Here is a 17,715-nt window from a genome sequence, read left to right as displayed (position 1 = left end):
GCATCTTCAAAAACTAATTCCAGAGAATTAGCACTGTTTGACACAACAATTAAGCATTTCTTTGAATGCCAGGAAGGGGGAGAATTTCTTGCTTTACCATTAGACACTAAGGGACAGAAATGATGTGATTCTAACCTCTAAAAGCAGGTCTCAGTTCTCAGTTCAAAACATTCTGCTAGACATGTCTGTCTAGTCTGGATATGGAAGGACTAAAAACTAAATATAAACTCCCATTAGTTACAACATCTTGAAAATGTCTTGAATGTTAATTTTAGTGAAAATGTCTCTTCAGGACTAAAGATCACAAAAATACCTAAACACAGGTGACAAAATAAAGAAAGAAAGAAATGAATATAATAAGAGCAAATGAAGGACTAAAATTCATTCATTAAGTTTCAGTCATGATTTTAGTTGGAGCTGCTGTTTTGATATGAACTGCATTTCACCTTCAGATCTTCTGTTTGAGGAAACTCCAAAGGTTCTCAATAGGGCTGAGGTCAGAGGAGGATGGTGACCACACCATGAGTTTCTCCCCTTTCATGCCGATAGCAGCCAATGACACAGTGGTATTCCTTGCAGCATGAGATGGTGCATTGTCATGCATGAAGGTGATTTTGCTACTGAAGGTGCAGCTCTTCTTTTTGAACTATGAAAGAAAGTGATCAGTCAGAAAGTCCGTATACTTTGCTGAGGTCATTTTCACACCTTCAGGGACTCTGAAGGGGCCGACCAATGATTCTCTCCCCATGATTTCGGCCCAAAGCATGACTCCACCATCTCCTTGCTGACGTCACAGCCGTGTTGGGATGTGGTGGCCATCCACCACCAATCCACTACTGCGTCCATCTGGACCATCCAGGGTTGCACAGCAGTCATCAGTGAGCAAGTCTGAATTAATCTTCATGTACGGCTGGGCCCACTGCGGCAGCTTCTGCTTGTGAGCTCTGGTTAGGGGTGGCCGAATAGTTCATGCACCGCAAACCTCTGGAGGATCCTCCAGCTTGAGGTTCCAGAGGCATCAGCAGCTTCAAATAACTGTTTGCTGCTTTGTAAGGGCATTTTAACAGCTGCTCTCTTAATCCGATGAATTTGTCTAACAGAAACCTTCCTCGTTATGCCTTTATCTGTACAAACCCGTCTTTGTTCTGAATCAGCCACAAATCTCTTCACAGTACGATAACGCTTCAGTTTTTGTTAAATATCTAATGTTTTCATACCTTGTCATAAAGCACTACACTATCTGATGATTTTCGTCAGCAGAGATCCTTTCTCTTTCCCATATTGCTTGAAACCTGTGGCCTGATTAATAATGTGGAACATCCTTCTTAAGTAGATTTCCTTTAATTTAGCTCATTAGACAAACTAATCAACCCAATATAGTGATTCAAAGAGCCCTGACACACAATATCATCTATAAATTTAATAGCACAACAACACATTTTAGCTTTATGACACTCAAATCCAATTCATAATAATTTGGAACACGGTGTAATTAATGGTTAATATATTAACTAGATTAAACTCAGCACCAGTTCCCCTAAGAGTGAGATTTGAAGAATATGTTTTATATTGTCCTGTAGCCACTGTCTGAAAAATCAAAACACATTCTTAATTCAGAAGATGTTCATTTGTTTTTTCTATTTGGAAATAGGGCTGGACAATAAATCAATAACAATATATATTGTGGTAGACACATGATTCATATCAATAGATAATATCTCGGATAGAATATTCAATAATTTCTAATAACTCCAATCCAGAACCACACGGCATTCTGGGGGATGTAGGTAGAGGAAGAGATTAGTCGCTCAACCTCTCACGGTCTGCTAACCAAGGTTGGTGGCATCAACTAATTCACTCACTATTCGGTTACCTAGCAACTCACTCACTCTTTGGTTACCTAGCAACTACCTGTTGAGTAACTTAGCAGCAGTTTAAGGTTTTGCCACCATGCCTCATACGTGCTTAAAAATAAACAACGGTGTGGAGTGAAAGGATCAAATGAGGACAACAAATCGAGGGAATATTGTGGATAAAAGAGGAAAGGTCACACCACCAGTTTGGTAATACTTCAGATATCTAAAACAAAAAACTAATTGATAATTATCAATATCACCTGATGTGAAACATATATCATGATACAATTTTCAGCCATGTCGTCCAGCCCTATTTTGATGGGTGGAAAATGTCACCAGTGACTTTGTTACAACATTTATTTTCTTATGTGGATTTTGTACTCTACCAAACTAATGTTATAGGATTGACATTGTAACTTTGACACTTCACGTTGTTACCATTTTCATGACATTTTTCACCCATGTGTATAATATTGTCTGTAAGGATATTTGTACCATGTATTTGTACCATTTACAAATATCATGTACCATGATATTTGTAAACCTGGTACCATGTATTTGTACCAGGTTTAGTTTTGCTAGAAGTATAACTTTCCTCCAACAAAGAAGTAGAGAAACAAAGATCCATCCATCCATCCATGTACTGAAAATGGTCCTTAGAGAACAGAAACAGCTTTTTCTCCTGAAATCATTCACCTTACAAATGCATGGTTTGAATTCTTGGAGTGGCATGGGGCAATAACATGACTTTCTGTTTTCCAGGTCTTTGTGTTGAAACATCAGGATTCAAGGGGCAAGAAGGACAGCAGAACTGAGGGAATGAGGGGACATCATTCAGTTCTTCACGGAGGTTAAAGGGTTAGGAGAAAAAGGGATTATCGGGTATCTGGAAAAAAATACACGGCACACGAAAGGTGACTCTATGTTGTGCACACGACACGGTGCAAACATAGGGACAAACCTTGGTTCTCCTGGCATCCAGCAGCTGCAGAGCATGAACAGAATGAACAGAAAAACAGATGTGTGGTGAAAACAGAGCGTCAGAGCTTGATGCAATAGAAACGGATGATCAACATAAAGCAGAAAAGTCTTAAGTGAGAGCTGCTGGTTTATCACTCTTGCAGTCAGTAAAGCAAATTTACAACAAAACGTTTTGATAGCAAACATTTTATCTTGTTATAAGAAAAAGGACAGAATATTATGCTTTTTTAAACTATTAGCCCAATTAGTTTCAAGAAAGCCAGATTAAAGGATGTGCATAGTTTTAATAGAGCTGAACATATAATTTTTTTTTCTTTATAACAAGTAAAAATATCTGCCAGAAAATAGATTTTTCATTTACAAACCAAATTTTACTCAGACTGGATTACCTTTCTGGAAAGACATTTTAAAAATGGGTTGAAGTGGGTTTAGCATTTTTTCCAATAAACTGTTAAAATATATTTACTAATGATAAAATTTGTAATGAGAAGCATTAATAGTCAAGTTAAAAGTAAAAGGAACAACTGAGAACTTCTTTTTTTTTTTGCTGTACGATTCTAAAATCTAGCAAATACATTAATAGAAAATTAACATGGTTTATTCACATTTGCTCTACAGATTTACGGTATGCAAAAGGGTCCTATAAGTCCTACAGGGTCCTATAAGTATACAACCAACAGGAAAATTAGCAGGAGAAAAATAAAGACTAGTAAAATTCTGACCTAAAGACACAAGATTATCATTTTTACATTTCCCAAGTGTTTGTTTAACCACCAGGGGACAGTGTTTGCATTTCCAGTAAAAGCTGCTGAATTTTCTGCTGACTGCTGCCATGACAGGTTGTTTCAGTCAAACACCCTTTCTCTGAGTCATTGGCCTTTGGTAGAGCAACAGAAATAATGCAGTATGAAGATGCTAAAGTATAATTTTAACATTGAGCATATTCTGCTCTTACTCTCATCTTAGAGTAATACATGAGAGTGGAAAGGAAGGATTCCTGGACAAAAACCTTAAAGTAAAAAAAACCATATACAAAAAAATAAAGGGAACACTTTAAGTGTGAAACACCTGTTTAAGTGTTCCCTTTATTTTTTTGAGCAGTGTATATATATATATATACATAATTCCAAAATTTACAGAAAATATTTTGCAGGTGCATAAAAATACAAGAATATACGTTTTTTTTTACGGCAAACAAATGATGCTACTGTAGTTAGATTTGGAGTAAAGTGTGCCCACACTGAGAAGAAACCCCAAATCTTTTCTTCTTTTTTCAGATCTATCCTTCTCATTTCTGATCGTTCCTCCTCACCAATCAATAAACTCCTGCCTTGGAAACCAAAATGCAGAAAACAATCCAGTGACTGCATCTGCATAATTGAACTGTCACTTAAAATCGCTATACAGCCTTCCGTCCAGTTTCTCCACGTCAGCCACAGCTGAGGTGTAGCTGTTTGGGTGAACTTGTCAAGACTCAGGTTATACTGGTGCTGTGGTCACGAGGGTTTTTCTTTCTGTTAGTGAACACCTTGACGGTGAGATCCCAGAGAGTTTCCCAGCACTAAACAGAGACGCTGAGCTGCTGTGCCTCCTTATCGTACTGACACCTGGGCCAGCCGGGGGTAACTGGCTGTCATAAATCTTGTGGTGCAGAAACAGAGAATCCTTTTGAGGACAACATCACACACTGACTTAGGTTCTGGCTTCTGCCATATAAATGCCTTAACAAAGCGTTGTGGTAATTTAGCAGAGGGGTTACTCTGTCTGACTTGTAGGGGGCAGTTTTACCTTTGCCAGTGTTGAGCTTCTGAGTTCCCCCAAGTCAATTGCCACTGAAGATTGAAGAGGGAAAATAAAACTAAGTTAAAAACAAAAGAATGAATGGGCACTGAAATATTGAAATTATAAATTGAGCACCAGGGCAGCATTTGACACCAGTTTTGGTGGCTTTGGTGTTTCTCATACCATCTTTACAGTGTAACATGGTGGTGGTTGCATAATACTGTGGGGTGCTTTAATTAATAGGTGCCTTTACAGTGTTTATGACAAGATAGATGGGGCTAAAAGAAAGTAAATAAAAGAAAACAACAACAGTGAAAATAGGTAAAAGTGCGAATACTGAAGCACCAAAGCCAGAGGTCCACTGTACAGCCAGAAAGACAGTGGATTATTTTAGATCAAAGCATCAAAAATAATCCATTAGAATGATCTAGTCAAAGCCCATACCTAAATGAAATTAGAATATGTGACAAGACTTGATAATTGATGCTCATGGGCACTCTCCATTCTAAGTTTGAACTATTTAGCAAATAAAAAGCTGGTAAAGATATCCTCAAAGACTTGCAGATGTAATGCAATGAGACATCTTTCTACAAAGTATTGATTCAGGGAGGCTGAAAATAAATATGCAGCACAATCTTTGTATTCGTAGTTGCAAAAGAAAATAAACCATGTCTTACTATCTTTCTAATTAATACTGATGTGCTTCTTTCTTGTTGGTTTACCACAATAACTTACTCAATTCAGTAAATTATATTCCAGTTTGTGAAAAACTGGAATATAATGTGAAAAAATGTGACAAAAGCTTGAGAGGAATTAACTTTTGGATTGCACTATACGGTGAGCAGCATTTCATGGCATTAATGCTGCCTAATTTCAAAATCTCATCAGGTTTTTTTTTAAATTCTTTTCTTATCTTATTTTGCATTCATCATAATTTTAGCCATTTCTGCTTTTATTCACAGATAAACGATATTCACTAAAATTAAAGAAAAAGTGTAATTTTCTTTAACAAATATAAACTGTTAGATGTCACAGAACATCCCATCTACTTACTTCATCCATAATTTAAATGTTTCCCACAAACAGGCCATTGATACAAACATGCCTAATAAAAGGCTGGCTCCCACACTGTGTGCCTTAAAATATTATTTTGGCCCCTTAAGCAATTAGAAGATGACCCCTGCTCCAGAATGAACCATCTGGTGACACAGGAACCAGCTGCTCTGCATGTAATGCTCTATATACATGGGAGGTTGTGTTTTTGTCAGAGTAAATGAGCAACTCTAAAGCTCTTGAGCTGCAGCAGCCTACTGTTCACACCGTTCCTAATCTCTGTGTAGTGTGTCGTGATAGCTGACAATACACAATTACACCCACACCACACAAGCAAATGCTGCATTTCATCACCTCCCCTCAGTTAGCACAAAGTTACAAGAGGGGTGCCTGCAGAAATCTGACAGTCTGAGACGTTAAAAAAAATGCCACACTGTGCACAGAAATAAACCATCTTTAAAGACGTCTTTTATATTTTTTGTCTTAAACAAATCTTATTAAAATGCTTGAACTTGAGGAAGCTGTTTATTGTGTAATTAAGCAGCTTTAGCAGCACTTGATAGAGGTTACTTTGTAGGTTAGCATGAGGCCAGATGGTTCATGCAACCGCTTGGCAGTCACATACTGGAACCAGTTTGTATTCGATACCACCCACACACTTTGCTAGGGTTCTGCTTGTCATGAAAGACCACACCAAGAGAAGACTGTCATAATGTGAAACAATCAATAAAGAACTCTGTGATTCTACACAAGTATTGATCCTGATACAACTCCCTGTGTCCTCCCATACAGTGTCTCGACTAATGGCATCTCCAAAACTCTGGGTCCACAGTCCCATTATAGGCGGCTGCTCAAGTGGCAACATGTAGACACTGGCTGATGAAACTAGGTTCTGCATGACCACAGGTAACCACTGTGAGTGCTGGTGGCACAAAACATATCAATAGTGCTACTTTTATTTCCTTAAGTTGTGGGTACAGATAAACTATGACTTCAGGTTTTTTCTAGTGGCCAGGTTTCCTTTGCATGATCTTAACCATCTCTGTTGTTTCCCCAACACATGTGTAGATGCGTCCCCGTCTTTGATTGTGGCAACCTGCACGGGGGCTTTTTTGGGGCGAGATCATCAACTCAACAGGTTTGGTACTCTTGGCAGCCAGATATTTGAAGTGCTTGACTAACAGTTGTCCTGTCAACAGATTCACAACCTTAATCTCTTCAGTTTGTCCTGAATTACCATGGGCCTCTTACCGTTTGTCTGATTAATGACCCTCTTGCCTACTTGTCAGGAAATATGAACTGCCATGTTTTGGAAGAATTATACCTGTGCCATATTCATTTTTTGTTTGTTTGTTTTTTCTTCCATGTTCACTAGATGCAAATGATATTATTTGGGGATAAAACAGTAAGAAATAAATGAAAACAAATGCAAGACTCTTTTCAGGTTATTAGTAGCAAGACACCATATATTGTTTTTCTTCCGCTTCACCATTATTCACAATTTAGTTTTTATCTATTGCATACAATCTCAATAAAGTACATGAAGGTTTCAACTGTTACATTACAAATGTGAACTATTTTTGTTCTAGGCTGTAAGAGACACCAAAAGCTTAGAGTTGTTACATGACAAAGCGTCATCATGTGACTGCTGTAGCTTAGAAGTTAAGTCAACTTCCTGCACTGATATGCAGTACCTGGTTGGCACAGTTGAATTGTAAAACATGCATGTAAACAAATAATTGTGAGTTCACCTCTCACACATGAGCGGTGCACTGCTCTGTTTGATTACAGGGCTACACCAGGGGAATTACCTCTAATTAAATTTTCACTCGTCACACACCATGTATTATATAACACTCAAATGGACACAAGCGTAAATGCTTATTCGTGTTGATGATGTTACGTTATGTCTATAAATCTAGAATTTGGGTGGATACAGAATGATTTACTTTAAGTCTTGCATGCATGTGCAGAAGGCGCAAAGCGGGATCTATTTTTGTGAGAACCGTTGATCAGGGCTGACTGGGCAGCTGAGCAGCAGTGGTCATGACTCAGTCAGATATGGTATGCTCTAGCTCACACACTCGCCTCCAGCAGCTCTCATGCAGCTTCGGCATGACAACAAAAATTCTGCTCAATTCAATGAAAACAAAACCAGTTGCTCTTCACAATGAAAATCTACCACACAAAACGGTCTCACGCTAATCATCACTGCTAGTCATTACCTTCACTGTTTCTGATTGAGGCTCTGCAGGCTGTGGGTGGTATTTAAACAGAAAAAAACGTCCATGCTTCAGAAAGTGAATGTTATTTCAGGAGATTTTGCAAACAGAAGCCCATACACCCTGATTCTGATTATCTCATGATAAATGATGCATGGTATTTGCTGAAACTAACTGGGGCCTAAGGCACCTGATGCAATTGTAAAAAGTGGTTCTAGAAGACAGATGCAATGACTGGCTTGAAATTTCTCCATTATTAATGAGGCAATTTGCTCCTCAGTCAGCCTCTCAGTAAGCCCAGTGGGTGTGACCAAACCATCCCACCGTAAATATACACTTATGTAAGCACGCTTCGGAGCTCAGAAATCAAGTTAGAATAGACCAATTATAGAAACAAGGCACATCTGCCTTTTATTAGCTGCCACACTACATTAATGAATCCTATCAGGAGGAATATAAATATCACTTGACATAAGGGGAGAGCAACACTGAGTCCTCTCTTTGATTCAAGGATGATGCCATGGAAACCCGTCAGTGAACAGCTTTCGTAATCTGCAGGACACATTCAGCTCCTAAACTCTATGAGTTCCAACTAAAAATATCACAATGAGGATTTAACAATGCTTTATAAAGAAATGTGAAAAGTTGAGTTGCATTGCTTCTGTCGGTGACACAGCTGATTCAGCTTTAACACAGACTCAGATTTTTGCAAATCATAGTAATGTAAAACTTCTGGTCTTGCATAATTGACTGGACTAAAGTGCCTTGCAAAAGTATTCATACCTTTGAAACACTTTTTCAAGACTAACACAAAGCAGCACAAATTTGGAATGAGGAGGAAGAATTATATAAAGAAAAAAAATCTCCATACGTTTAAAATTCAACAATTTTACTGCATTTTTATATATAGATATGGGTGGACTGATACTGAGATTATATTGATTAAAAATGCACATCACACATTTTGTATATTCATCTATATAAGACGTTGAATTATTTTTCTTCCACTTCACAATTATCCATAGCTTTGTGTTGTTGCATCACATAAAATATCCTCAAAATCCACAAAAGGTACAAAAATACTATTAGGTTAATGAAATATTGAAATGTTCAAAGGGTATGAATACTTTAGCAATGTGCAGAGACAAAACCCCATCTTTTATAAGAAGATCAACAAGTCCTGTGTGGAAAAACCCACTGATGGTATTACACAAGGACCCTTCAGGGTAGAGTAATGACTAATCGTGTCTCTTCAGTGTACGAAAACAGAGCTGGAGCAGAAACAAAGCCCTGCACAAAGAGCGAGCCAAACTCAGCCTCTAAACTGCTCAAAGCATTGCTTACAATGCTGCATCATGAACTCAGCCTTTTCTTTCTGAAAATACATTTATACTGAAAATCTCAATCTGTATTCACAATTTACACAATATCAGAGTGTCATACATTTCCACTTGCAGCTGACAGAACCCACTAACCCAGTGGCTATGCTATCCAACTGCTAGCCAACTATTAATAATCCTGCAGGTGAAGTCTGACATTAAAGAAAGTGATCCAGCTATTTTTTATGCCAAGATAATCACTTAAAATATACAGAAAGATGATCAATCTTTTGTAGAAACAACTATATGAACCAAAGTAAACACTGTGAGATGATGCAGGTCACAGCATATGAAGAGAAGGCAAAGGAAGACAGACGGGGAGTGTTTAAGTGTCCTTGACATTTGTCTCTGGGCCCTGTGCCTGCTCCTGTCAGTAAGTGATTTAACTGGGCCATGACTACACCCCCACACTGAGGTAAGCAGAAAAAAAACCTTTTGACATCTCTTCCCCTGGGGCCAATCTGCTGAACCTGTGAAAACAAACCAAAATTAAGCGATATCGGGACCAGACTGCATTCAATACACCTGTCGGCAGTGTCATCATACTTTTCACTGAGCCACAAATAACTGAACTTTCGGATTTCTGCTCTACTCCTTTTCAGTTGAAGTGCCTGCATTTTCTGTGGTCTTATAGATTTTTCACTGGATGAAGAGATATTTATGTCAATAAAAGAACATCTTTCCAGAAAGGTTTTACAAATCTGTAAAAAACAGAATTGACTGCTTTAATTTTCTACAGTATATATAAGAGAGGATGGCTATGATTATTTGCAAAAGACAGCATGGTGAAAGCAGAGATCAAAGCAGAGCAAAATGGGCAGACAAATAGGCAGCGAGTGAAATTCACTGCAGCAATAAGTGGATTATGACAGCTCAGAGAGGAGTGGTCTCACCTGATTCTCCTCATGAGTGACTCTCATCTGCTCTTTCAGAATGGACGTTCGAGCCGCCTCCTCTTTCCTCATGATCCTCTCCTTCTTCAGCTCTGGGCTCCAGAAGCTCTTGATGCTGTTGGTGGAAGATCCCAACTTACTCTCCTTCAGGTCAAGCTCTCGCCGCAGAATCTCATTCTCCCTCTGCATCTCCCTGAGCTGGGCCTGCATCTCCAGCAGCTCGCCACCACTGCCCCGCACGGCCTGCCTGAGCAGAGCCGAGGGCACCCCCTGGTGGTGGTGGGCGTGCAGCATGGAGAGGGAGCCCAGGTCACTGTAAGACAGAAGGTCAGCATGAGGCAGCCCCACTGAAGCAATATTGGGGCTGCTGCCCATGGCTGTGACGCGACCCCCGTACATGGCCCGGCTGGTGGCGCGACCCAGAGTCATGGTTCCCTTTGGGTAGGTGGCAGTGGAGCCCACGCCCTCGTGGTCACTCAGGTACATGGGCCCTGAAGTAGCATAGGCAGCGTTGAGTGATTGGATGTTCTCCATGGAGAGGGTCTTGCCCCCTGCACTACCCCCGCTCCCACTGTGTGCCCTTCGATGGCCCAGTCTGGGGGACCTCGGAAGGCGCGGGGACCGTACAGGGCTGCTCTCTACATGACCTACAGCTCTGGCACTGCCGTACATGTCCCGTGATTCAGAGGAGTAGCCACCAGAGGGTCCTTTAACAGGGGCGTGCTCAAATGAGACTGCTCTGACTTTTTTCAACCAAACATGGATGACTTATTTCATGTCTGAATGGGTGGGTTAGGTCACATCAATGTCAGATCTGAGGAAACAGGGGAGAAGCATTTGTCAGACATATAGCATTTCAGAAAAAAAAAACAAAACAGTACATTCCAGTCAAAAATCTAAGCTCTAGACGGAAAAGGAAATTTTATATTAGCTCTAAGATTTGTATTAGTCAGCGTAGGCGACAAGCTGTCCCAATTTACGAGGCTCTATTTTCAAATGGCCTGCAGGAATTTCACAACATCATCCCAGATGTCTCACAGGCTAACATTTATCTATAGTAGATCTCAGTACTGATTAAAATATAACCTTACAGTCTCACATTTCTCTGACTTGAATCATGATAGGCATCATTTCATCAGAGTAAACAAACATAACCATAGAGAGCATTTTAGATGTTGAGGAACATGTTCTACAAAACATCAGTACATTTTTAATCACTTAGAATCCATCTGATTATTAATTATCTTTGTTTTCAAGCACAGATTTAGTACAACCATGCCGTACATTACAGATCCAATTAGAAGTTTAGTGTGTGATATCAAGCTCATCATCATCTCCTGAGAAGTGTTGTTTCTTAAGGCACTTTGTTAATTAGCTATCATATAAATGATCAAGCAAATTTATTAGCACCCCCGGTAAAGACGTGGAGAAAGCTTTAAAACAAATCAGCTTTTGTTGCAGTAGCATAATCTAAAAAACTGGGAGATGAGTGGAAACTTTTTAATAAGTCACTCATAACTTAATTTTTTCCCTTGGTTATAAATATGACACAGTTCCTATTAGCCAACCCTCAAAATTGCAAAGATAATCGAACATGCAATTAAAGAAAGGCAGATTGTTGTTGATCTTTAAGGAAATGGCTACAAAGAAACAAATTCTTGTCTAAAAATGTATTGCATGTATAATCCAGGCAATAATATAAAACTTTAACAGTGTGATTAAATCTTATTGCTATCATGCACAGTCAGAATGGAAGCAAGGATGATGAAGTCTAAAATGAATAGTAAAAATAAAATAGTGTATTTCCCCCACTGAGAGAATGTGCTCAAACTAAAGTTTCAGTATGAGATTATGCCACTGTAATAAACACATTTATTTTAAGCCTTTAAATAGTCCCCAGAGGTGCTGGTGCTCTGTGTGTGTGTCTGCACATAGAAATACAAGAAAGAAAAGTAGGGAAGAAAGACCAATAATTCTGACAAATAAAGACATACTGGACAAGAAATAAAGCAACATTTCTGCAGCACTGTCTTGCCTCATAAGCTAACTGATAAATATTTACTGACAGAGTGCAGCTCGTCACAGTATGACTGTAAGAACTGGACCCAACATGTCTTTTATCTGAGACTTATACTAGAAAGAAAAATATCAGAAACCACCACATATGTCACGCAGACATTCTTTTAATGATAAAGGCCTATTCATCTTGTTATGTTCAAAAGATTAATAAAATGGCAAAAATGTACAAGTTTTAAAATAAAGCTCTTCCTCCTGGGTAACAAGAAAAATAATATGATACAGGAGACTTAATTTTTAATCATGTAATAATAGCTGGGCTATTTAATGCTGTCCTTTGGCTTTAATACATTTCTAGATTCATCACGGGCTGCGATTTATTTAATCTGAAGGCATCATTATTTTACTGTGGTCGATATTTTTAGGGTAAAAACTGAATGCTATTAAACACAAATGTCAAGACAAAGACACTAACCAGGGTTTTTAATTTCCCCAGCTGTCAAAGAATGAAAGATACCGATATGTCTAAGCGGTTGAAAAAGGTGGTTAATCATACACGTGTAGACTTTTTCATCTTTCTCTCCTCCTGGTGACACTTCTCAGATTCGGTTGCCATGGTGTTTCTGTCTGGGCTAGCTCAGACAAATCACCTGTCGTCATCACATGAAGGTGGAAGAAATCTTCAAAATATCAATCAAAGAAACTGTGGCTGAATACAGCAATAGTGGTGAGGGGAAGGTTTGTTTTTTTTCTGCTTTTTAAGTAATTCCTGTATATCTTTAATTTAAAGGACAGATGAAGAGATTATTCATAAAAAGAGGAATCCATGTGTCAACAGGTTCCTCCGATAAACAAAAGTCACTAAAATTTCCCATGACAGGTGCTTTACATGAAATTCATAAAGTCATTCCCATCTGTAAGATAAAGTTATGCGAGCGTAGACGTAGAAATGCTAAATATAAGTCAGTTGAACAACAAATTTTAATTTGCAATGAGAAAATTTTCTGATTTTTATGTTGAGAAAATTTGCATCAGAGATGCATCAGAAAAGGCCCACAGACTGGAATTTACCTTGATCTGTACTCGTCTGTGATCAGTTTGTGAAAAATCTGATCATTTCTCCACTAAGTGCATCAAAATTAAGAACTATTGGTATTTTAATACAAAAAATATTCTCCAATGCGTTTATTTTTTTATTTTTTTTATCATATAAAGGCTGGCAACATTTGCTTTGATGCAAGGGGATAATATTCCCTTCCTGTTAGATTCATAATTACTAGAATTTACAAAGAATTTGCAGAACATTTCTTTTTGTTCTCCTTTAAAATATATATCGCAAACAGTAGACCAGAGTTCAAAAATGCAGCCAGATCAGATCAGTGAGGTCTGGTGGGTAAATATATCAGTGGGAAAAGCAGGATATAGCAGGGGTTCAGACAAAACGGCATCCAGCATAAGTTCCAGCCAGCTTGCTGCACACTTCTGAGGAAGATGAACACGTGTTTGCTTCTTTGATCCACCGGTAGTGTAGATAAATCAGTTCATGTGTTGGGCTGCATCTCCTGTGACGCATCTTTGAGTCAGTGTTTGTCAGCTTTTGTGTACCTCACCACTGATGGGGCATTGATTAAGGGAGTCACTCTGCCATTGTTGTTTTTTTTCTTTTTCTTTTTGCCTTTCAACCGTTCCTTTCCTTATCACAAACAATGTCAATTCCAGACTGTGCAATATATCCAACATTTTTAATGCTGTCTTGGCTATTAGTTACATAAGTGGAACAGGATTTCCAGGAAAACTGTAACTATATGGGGAAATTATGTGAGCAGAGCAGGGCTCCTGAGCTAATAATCTGGGATGTGATGACGACACTTTGACTTATACTCCACTGCATATCTTTCTCCTATTGATATTAATTTTACACTGCTGTCAGTTTGCCTGAAACATGCAGCAACCTCCACATTTATTGACACTAATTTGAAAATTCCTTAAAGTAAATTAATTTAAAGGGTTTATTATACTTATATTTATATTTCCACAAGAAATCTAGAAAAATGTTGCAGTATGAAAATCGTGGGTTTTGTGAAGTAAACAAAAGACTTATCTTCAGGGCCTGGCCTATAACTGACTTTAACAAATTAAATATTTAGTCCTAATTCAACCTTATTTCAGTTGAATTGTGTCAGAAGTTTAATTGCACATGTACTCTAACTTTGTGTTGATTTAAAATCCTTTCATTTACTCCACTTTTTTTTTTTTGCTTTAATGTTATAATTAAGTTATGTTTATAACAGCTGCTTGAACTAAGATTAGATTTTAATTACCGTAATTAATTATTTGTTCCTCTTTCCTTTTTTAAATTTTATTTATCATCCTCCTCACTGTGTTTTGCAACCAGATAAACTTCCTTTCAACTAAATTTCTGATACCTTTTGATTTATGAGACTTAACAAAAATCTGCCTAACTTTAAATGCAATATTTTTCTGTATTCCCCATGAAGGAGTGTGGAACAGAAATGTGCCTCCATGTCAAATCTGCTTATTTCCACCTACTATTACATATGAAAATGCATACAAAATTATGATCTACCTCACAGGCGTCAAACTCAAGGCCCGGGGGCAAAATGTGGCCCGCCGCAGCTTTTTATGTGGCCCTCTAGACTCTAAATTACATCAATAAGTCCTTCCAGTTTTTCACAAATCTGCAAAATTCACACAAAATCAACAAATTTCCATACTTTTTCCGATTTTACTGCAAATTTTCTTAAAATTGGTCAAAAACATTGAATCCGTAACTAATATGGCAGGTGATAAAGAGTATCATTTAATATCATACATTACCACAAATATTGTAAAAATTCCTTACAGACATTTCTAAATGTTCACCACAAATCTGTCATTTTGATTGTAAAAAAACCCTAAAATGATCACAAAATCCCAGAGGAACAGCTATTTATTGATATTTTCACAGTTTCATTGGTTTTATCAATATATTCTGGCACAACCAGCCTTTAAGAACATTCCGATTTTTGATACGGCCCAAAATGAAAGTGAGTTTGACGCCCCTGATCTACCTAAAAAAAATATATTAAACAAAATGCTTCAGTTACATTTGTTTAATAGGAATTGCTATGAGTGATGCTTTTGTGAGAAAATATTATTTCTTATGCAGGATTTCTTCCCCACTGAATGAATGAATTCAAATTAAAACTTATGATTTTTTTTTTGTTTTGTTATTTTTTTGGGGGGGGGGTTTCATAAAATGAATGAGAATTTGTTTCTGCAATAGACTAAACTATTTCAAGGCTTTTTACATATTGTCACTTCAATTGATGTGGAGAGTGCTGTAGTCCACAAGTGGTTTACTTTTGGTTCTTTTCATAAAACAACTTCATGATGATAACCTCTATAGCAACCAAAGCCTCACTTTACAAAGCCAAGATGAAGATAGACTTCCTTTTATGATCCCTTTTCAACTTTAGCGATTAGAATATTGAGGGTTTTTTCAATGGTTCACAGTGTTACACACTCCTATCAATTTCCCACTTAAGAGTAAGGGGATTTTTATATAAATAATCAGCCAATGTGGTTGTTACTGCTAACAGAGCAGAGGAGCAGGCATCTATTGTAAAATAATGTTTTAATTCTCTAATTTACAGCTTTGATTTGAAATAGGTAGCAATATTGTGTTTTACTTTGACTTCTCAGCATTTCATTCTGTTGTTTTTCTACTTTATTCCAAGCAATAGATCTGCACAAGGAAATTTAATTATCTTTGCAAGCAGTAACTAGACATTGTGGCTGAATTTGCTGTAAACCTATTTGTCAAATATTTGTCTAAAGCAATTTATCATTTTCAAAATCTATCAATATAATAATATAAAATGCAGAGCTATAAAATGGCTGGTTACCAAATCTATAAATGCTTGTCAAAACACCAGTGAAATAAGTTGGGGATTGAATGATTTGGTTTAGGCATCCACTTGCTGATAAAACAACAAATATTCGATGACTCTATTAACACGGCTCTGAAAATGTGAAAATATATCAGCTATTGCAATTGAACATATTAAAAACACAGCCAATTCTGAAACAAGGCCTCTGTCAAACTTGTATGGGATGCCCAAAAGTGCTACCCTGGGTTAGGGGCCACATTGACTTTAAAACTTTCTAACAAACCCACAAGACAGTGCTGCCCTGCATAGTGATTTAAATTGTCCTGTAAATTGCTATGAAGTACACACAAGACTGCGGCAACCAGGGCAATGAGCTATATTGTCTTGTAACCTTGCATGCTGCACCCACAAGACTCTGCCGCCCAGAGTAATGGGCCATATCACCCATTTGTTGACTCATTTCTTCAGTTTTATGAATCTTTGAAAGCACAGTTTTGAGCGTGACTAGTTTTTTGACCTGGATCACAATGTTCTTTTTTTTTTTTTTTTGCACCCCACTTTCTGTATTGGAGGTGGGAGATCTGCAGTACATACATGTACATGTGATCAGCAAATGCCAGAGTGAAGGCAACGTGGAAATGAATCTGGCTGTGCAGTGGTGCAGAAACAGCAGAGAGGATACAGATGTCCTGAAACAAAGATTTTTCCACAGGCACTGCCTTTGGAGAAAGAAGCCGGTTGTTCAATGAGGCAGTCATGACATTTAAAAAGCCATCATACAAATAACGCCATGTGTGGAGTTATATGGCATTGGGGAATATATAGCATGTAGGGGAATCTTGTTGATATTTCAATGAAAGAGCAGATGCAACACATCCAGCCTCCTCATCAGGCATTCTACTACAGAGCCTGACGCCTCCATGCCTCCTCCAGACTCAAACGCTTGGTGGACTGGATGAGATGTTAATGCCTCCAAATTGGCCCGTGCACTCACGTCACCAAATGCCAGCGTTAGCAGACTTTGCTGCTCAGAAATAGCTCCTATAAATTAAAATATGTTGCCAGCTTTGATCTGAAGGTGGAATTAATGGAGACTAGCAGGGCACGACCGAGCAATTGACAGCACACCGGGCCTACATGCTCGCCTGAAATATAACACTCTAACCTGTCTGTGGGGGAAATCTTTATTTTTAGGAACAACGGCGCTCTGTCATCGCCTTTTCGCGACTATAACGTAATATTAATCTCCAGGAACCGGCTGGCTTATATTGTCTCGTTTAATTAAGCGAGTAGGAACGATTTGGTTAAATGGACACAGCCTTTTCTCTTTTTTTTTTTTTCTTTTTTTTTTTAGCCCGGTGTGTCGCTCATAAAAACGCGCACAAAAAAACGCGAGCGAACACGTTACGTATTTCAGGCGTCATTCTTTCTAACATTAAAATAGTACATATTAGTTTTTAGTGGTAAAATATCAACAGATACAGGCATACCTTTTCAGTTGTCAATTGGTCTCCTTGGTCGCTCTGGACGGCATCTTGTCGCCTCCATTCAAGCCGAACAGCCTCTCTCAGCATCCTGCGCTGTCATTGGGCAGCGGGCAGCCTCTCTCTCCACCTCCACACGGCCGCGAGCAGCATCAC

General features: G+C 38.3%; 1 protein-coding gene across 6 annotated transcripts in view; it reads right to left on the bottom strand.

Annotated features, from left to right (window-relative positions):
- The window catches only part of erc2 (ELKS/RAB6-interacting/CAST family member 2), a 52,431-nt gene extending 34,716 nt beyond the window's left edge, over nt 1-17,715 (bottom strand). For 3 of the 6 annotated variants that reach the window (XM_023324655.1, XM_023324659.1, XM_023324657.1), the window contains exons 1-3: nt 17,566-17,715; nt 10,167-10,980; nt 2,818-2,841 (exon numbers count right to left, since the gene is read on the bottom strand). In XM_023324655.1, coding sequence (XP_023180423.1) covers nt 2,818-2,841; nt 10,167-10,838 — 696 coding nt within the window. In that variant the 5' untranslated portion in view covers nt 10,839-10,980; nt 17,566-17,715. The remainder of the gene's footprint in view (nt 1-2,817; nt 2,842-10,166; nt 10,981-17,565) is intronic. The other 3 variants (XM_023324660.1, XM_023324656.1, XM_023324658.1) reach the window with 3 other exon arrangements.

This window comes from Xiphophorus maculatus, chromosome 20 (assembly GCF_002775205.1).
Source record: "Xiphophorus maculatus strain JP 163 A chromosome 20, X_maculatus-5.0-male, whole genome shotgun sequence".
NCBI classification, from domain to species: Eukaryota; Metazoa; Chordata; class Actinopteri; order Cyprinodontiformes; family Poeciliidae; genus Xiphophorus; species Xiphophorus maculatus.
The sequence above is the reverse complement of the archived record's forward strand: the minus strand, read 5'-3'. Positions and strand labels throughout refer to the sequence as shown.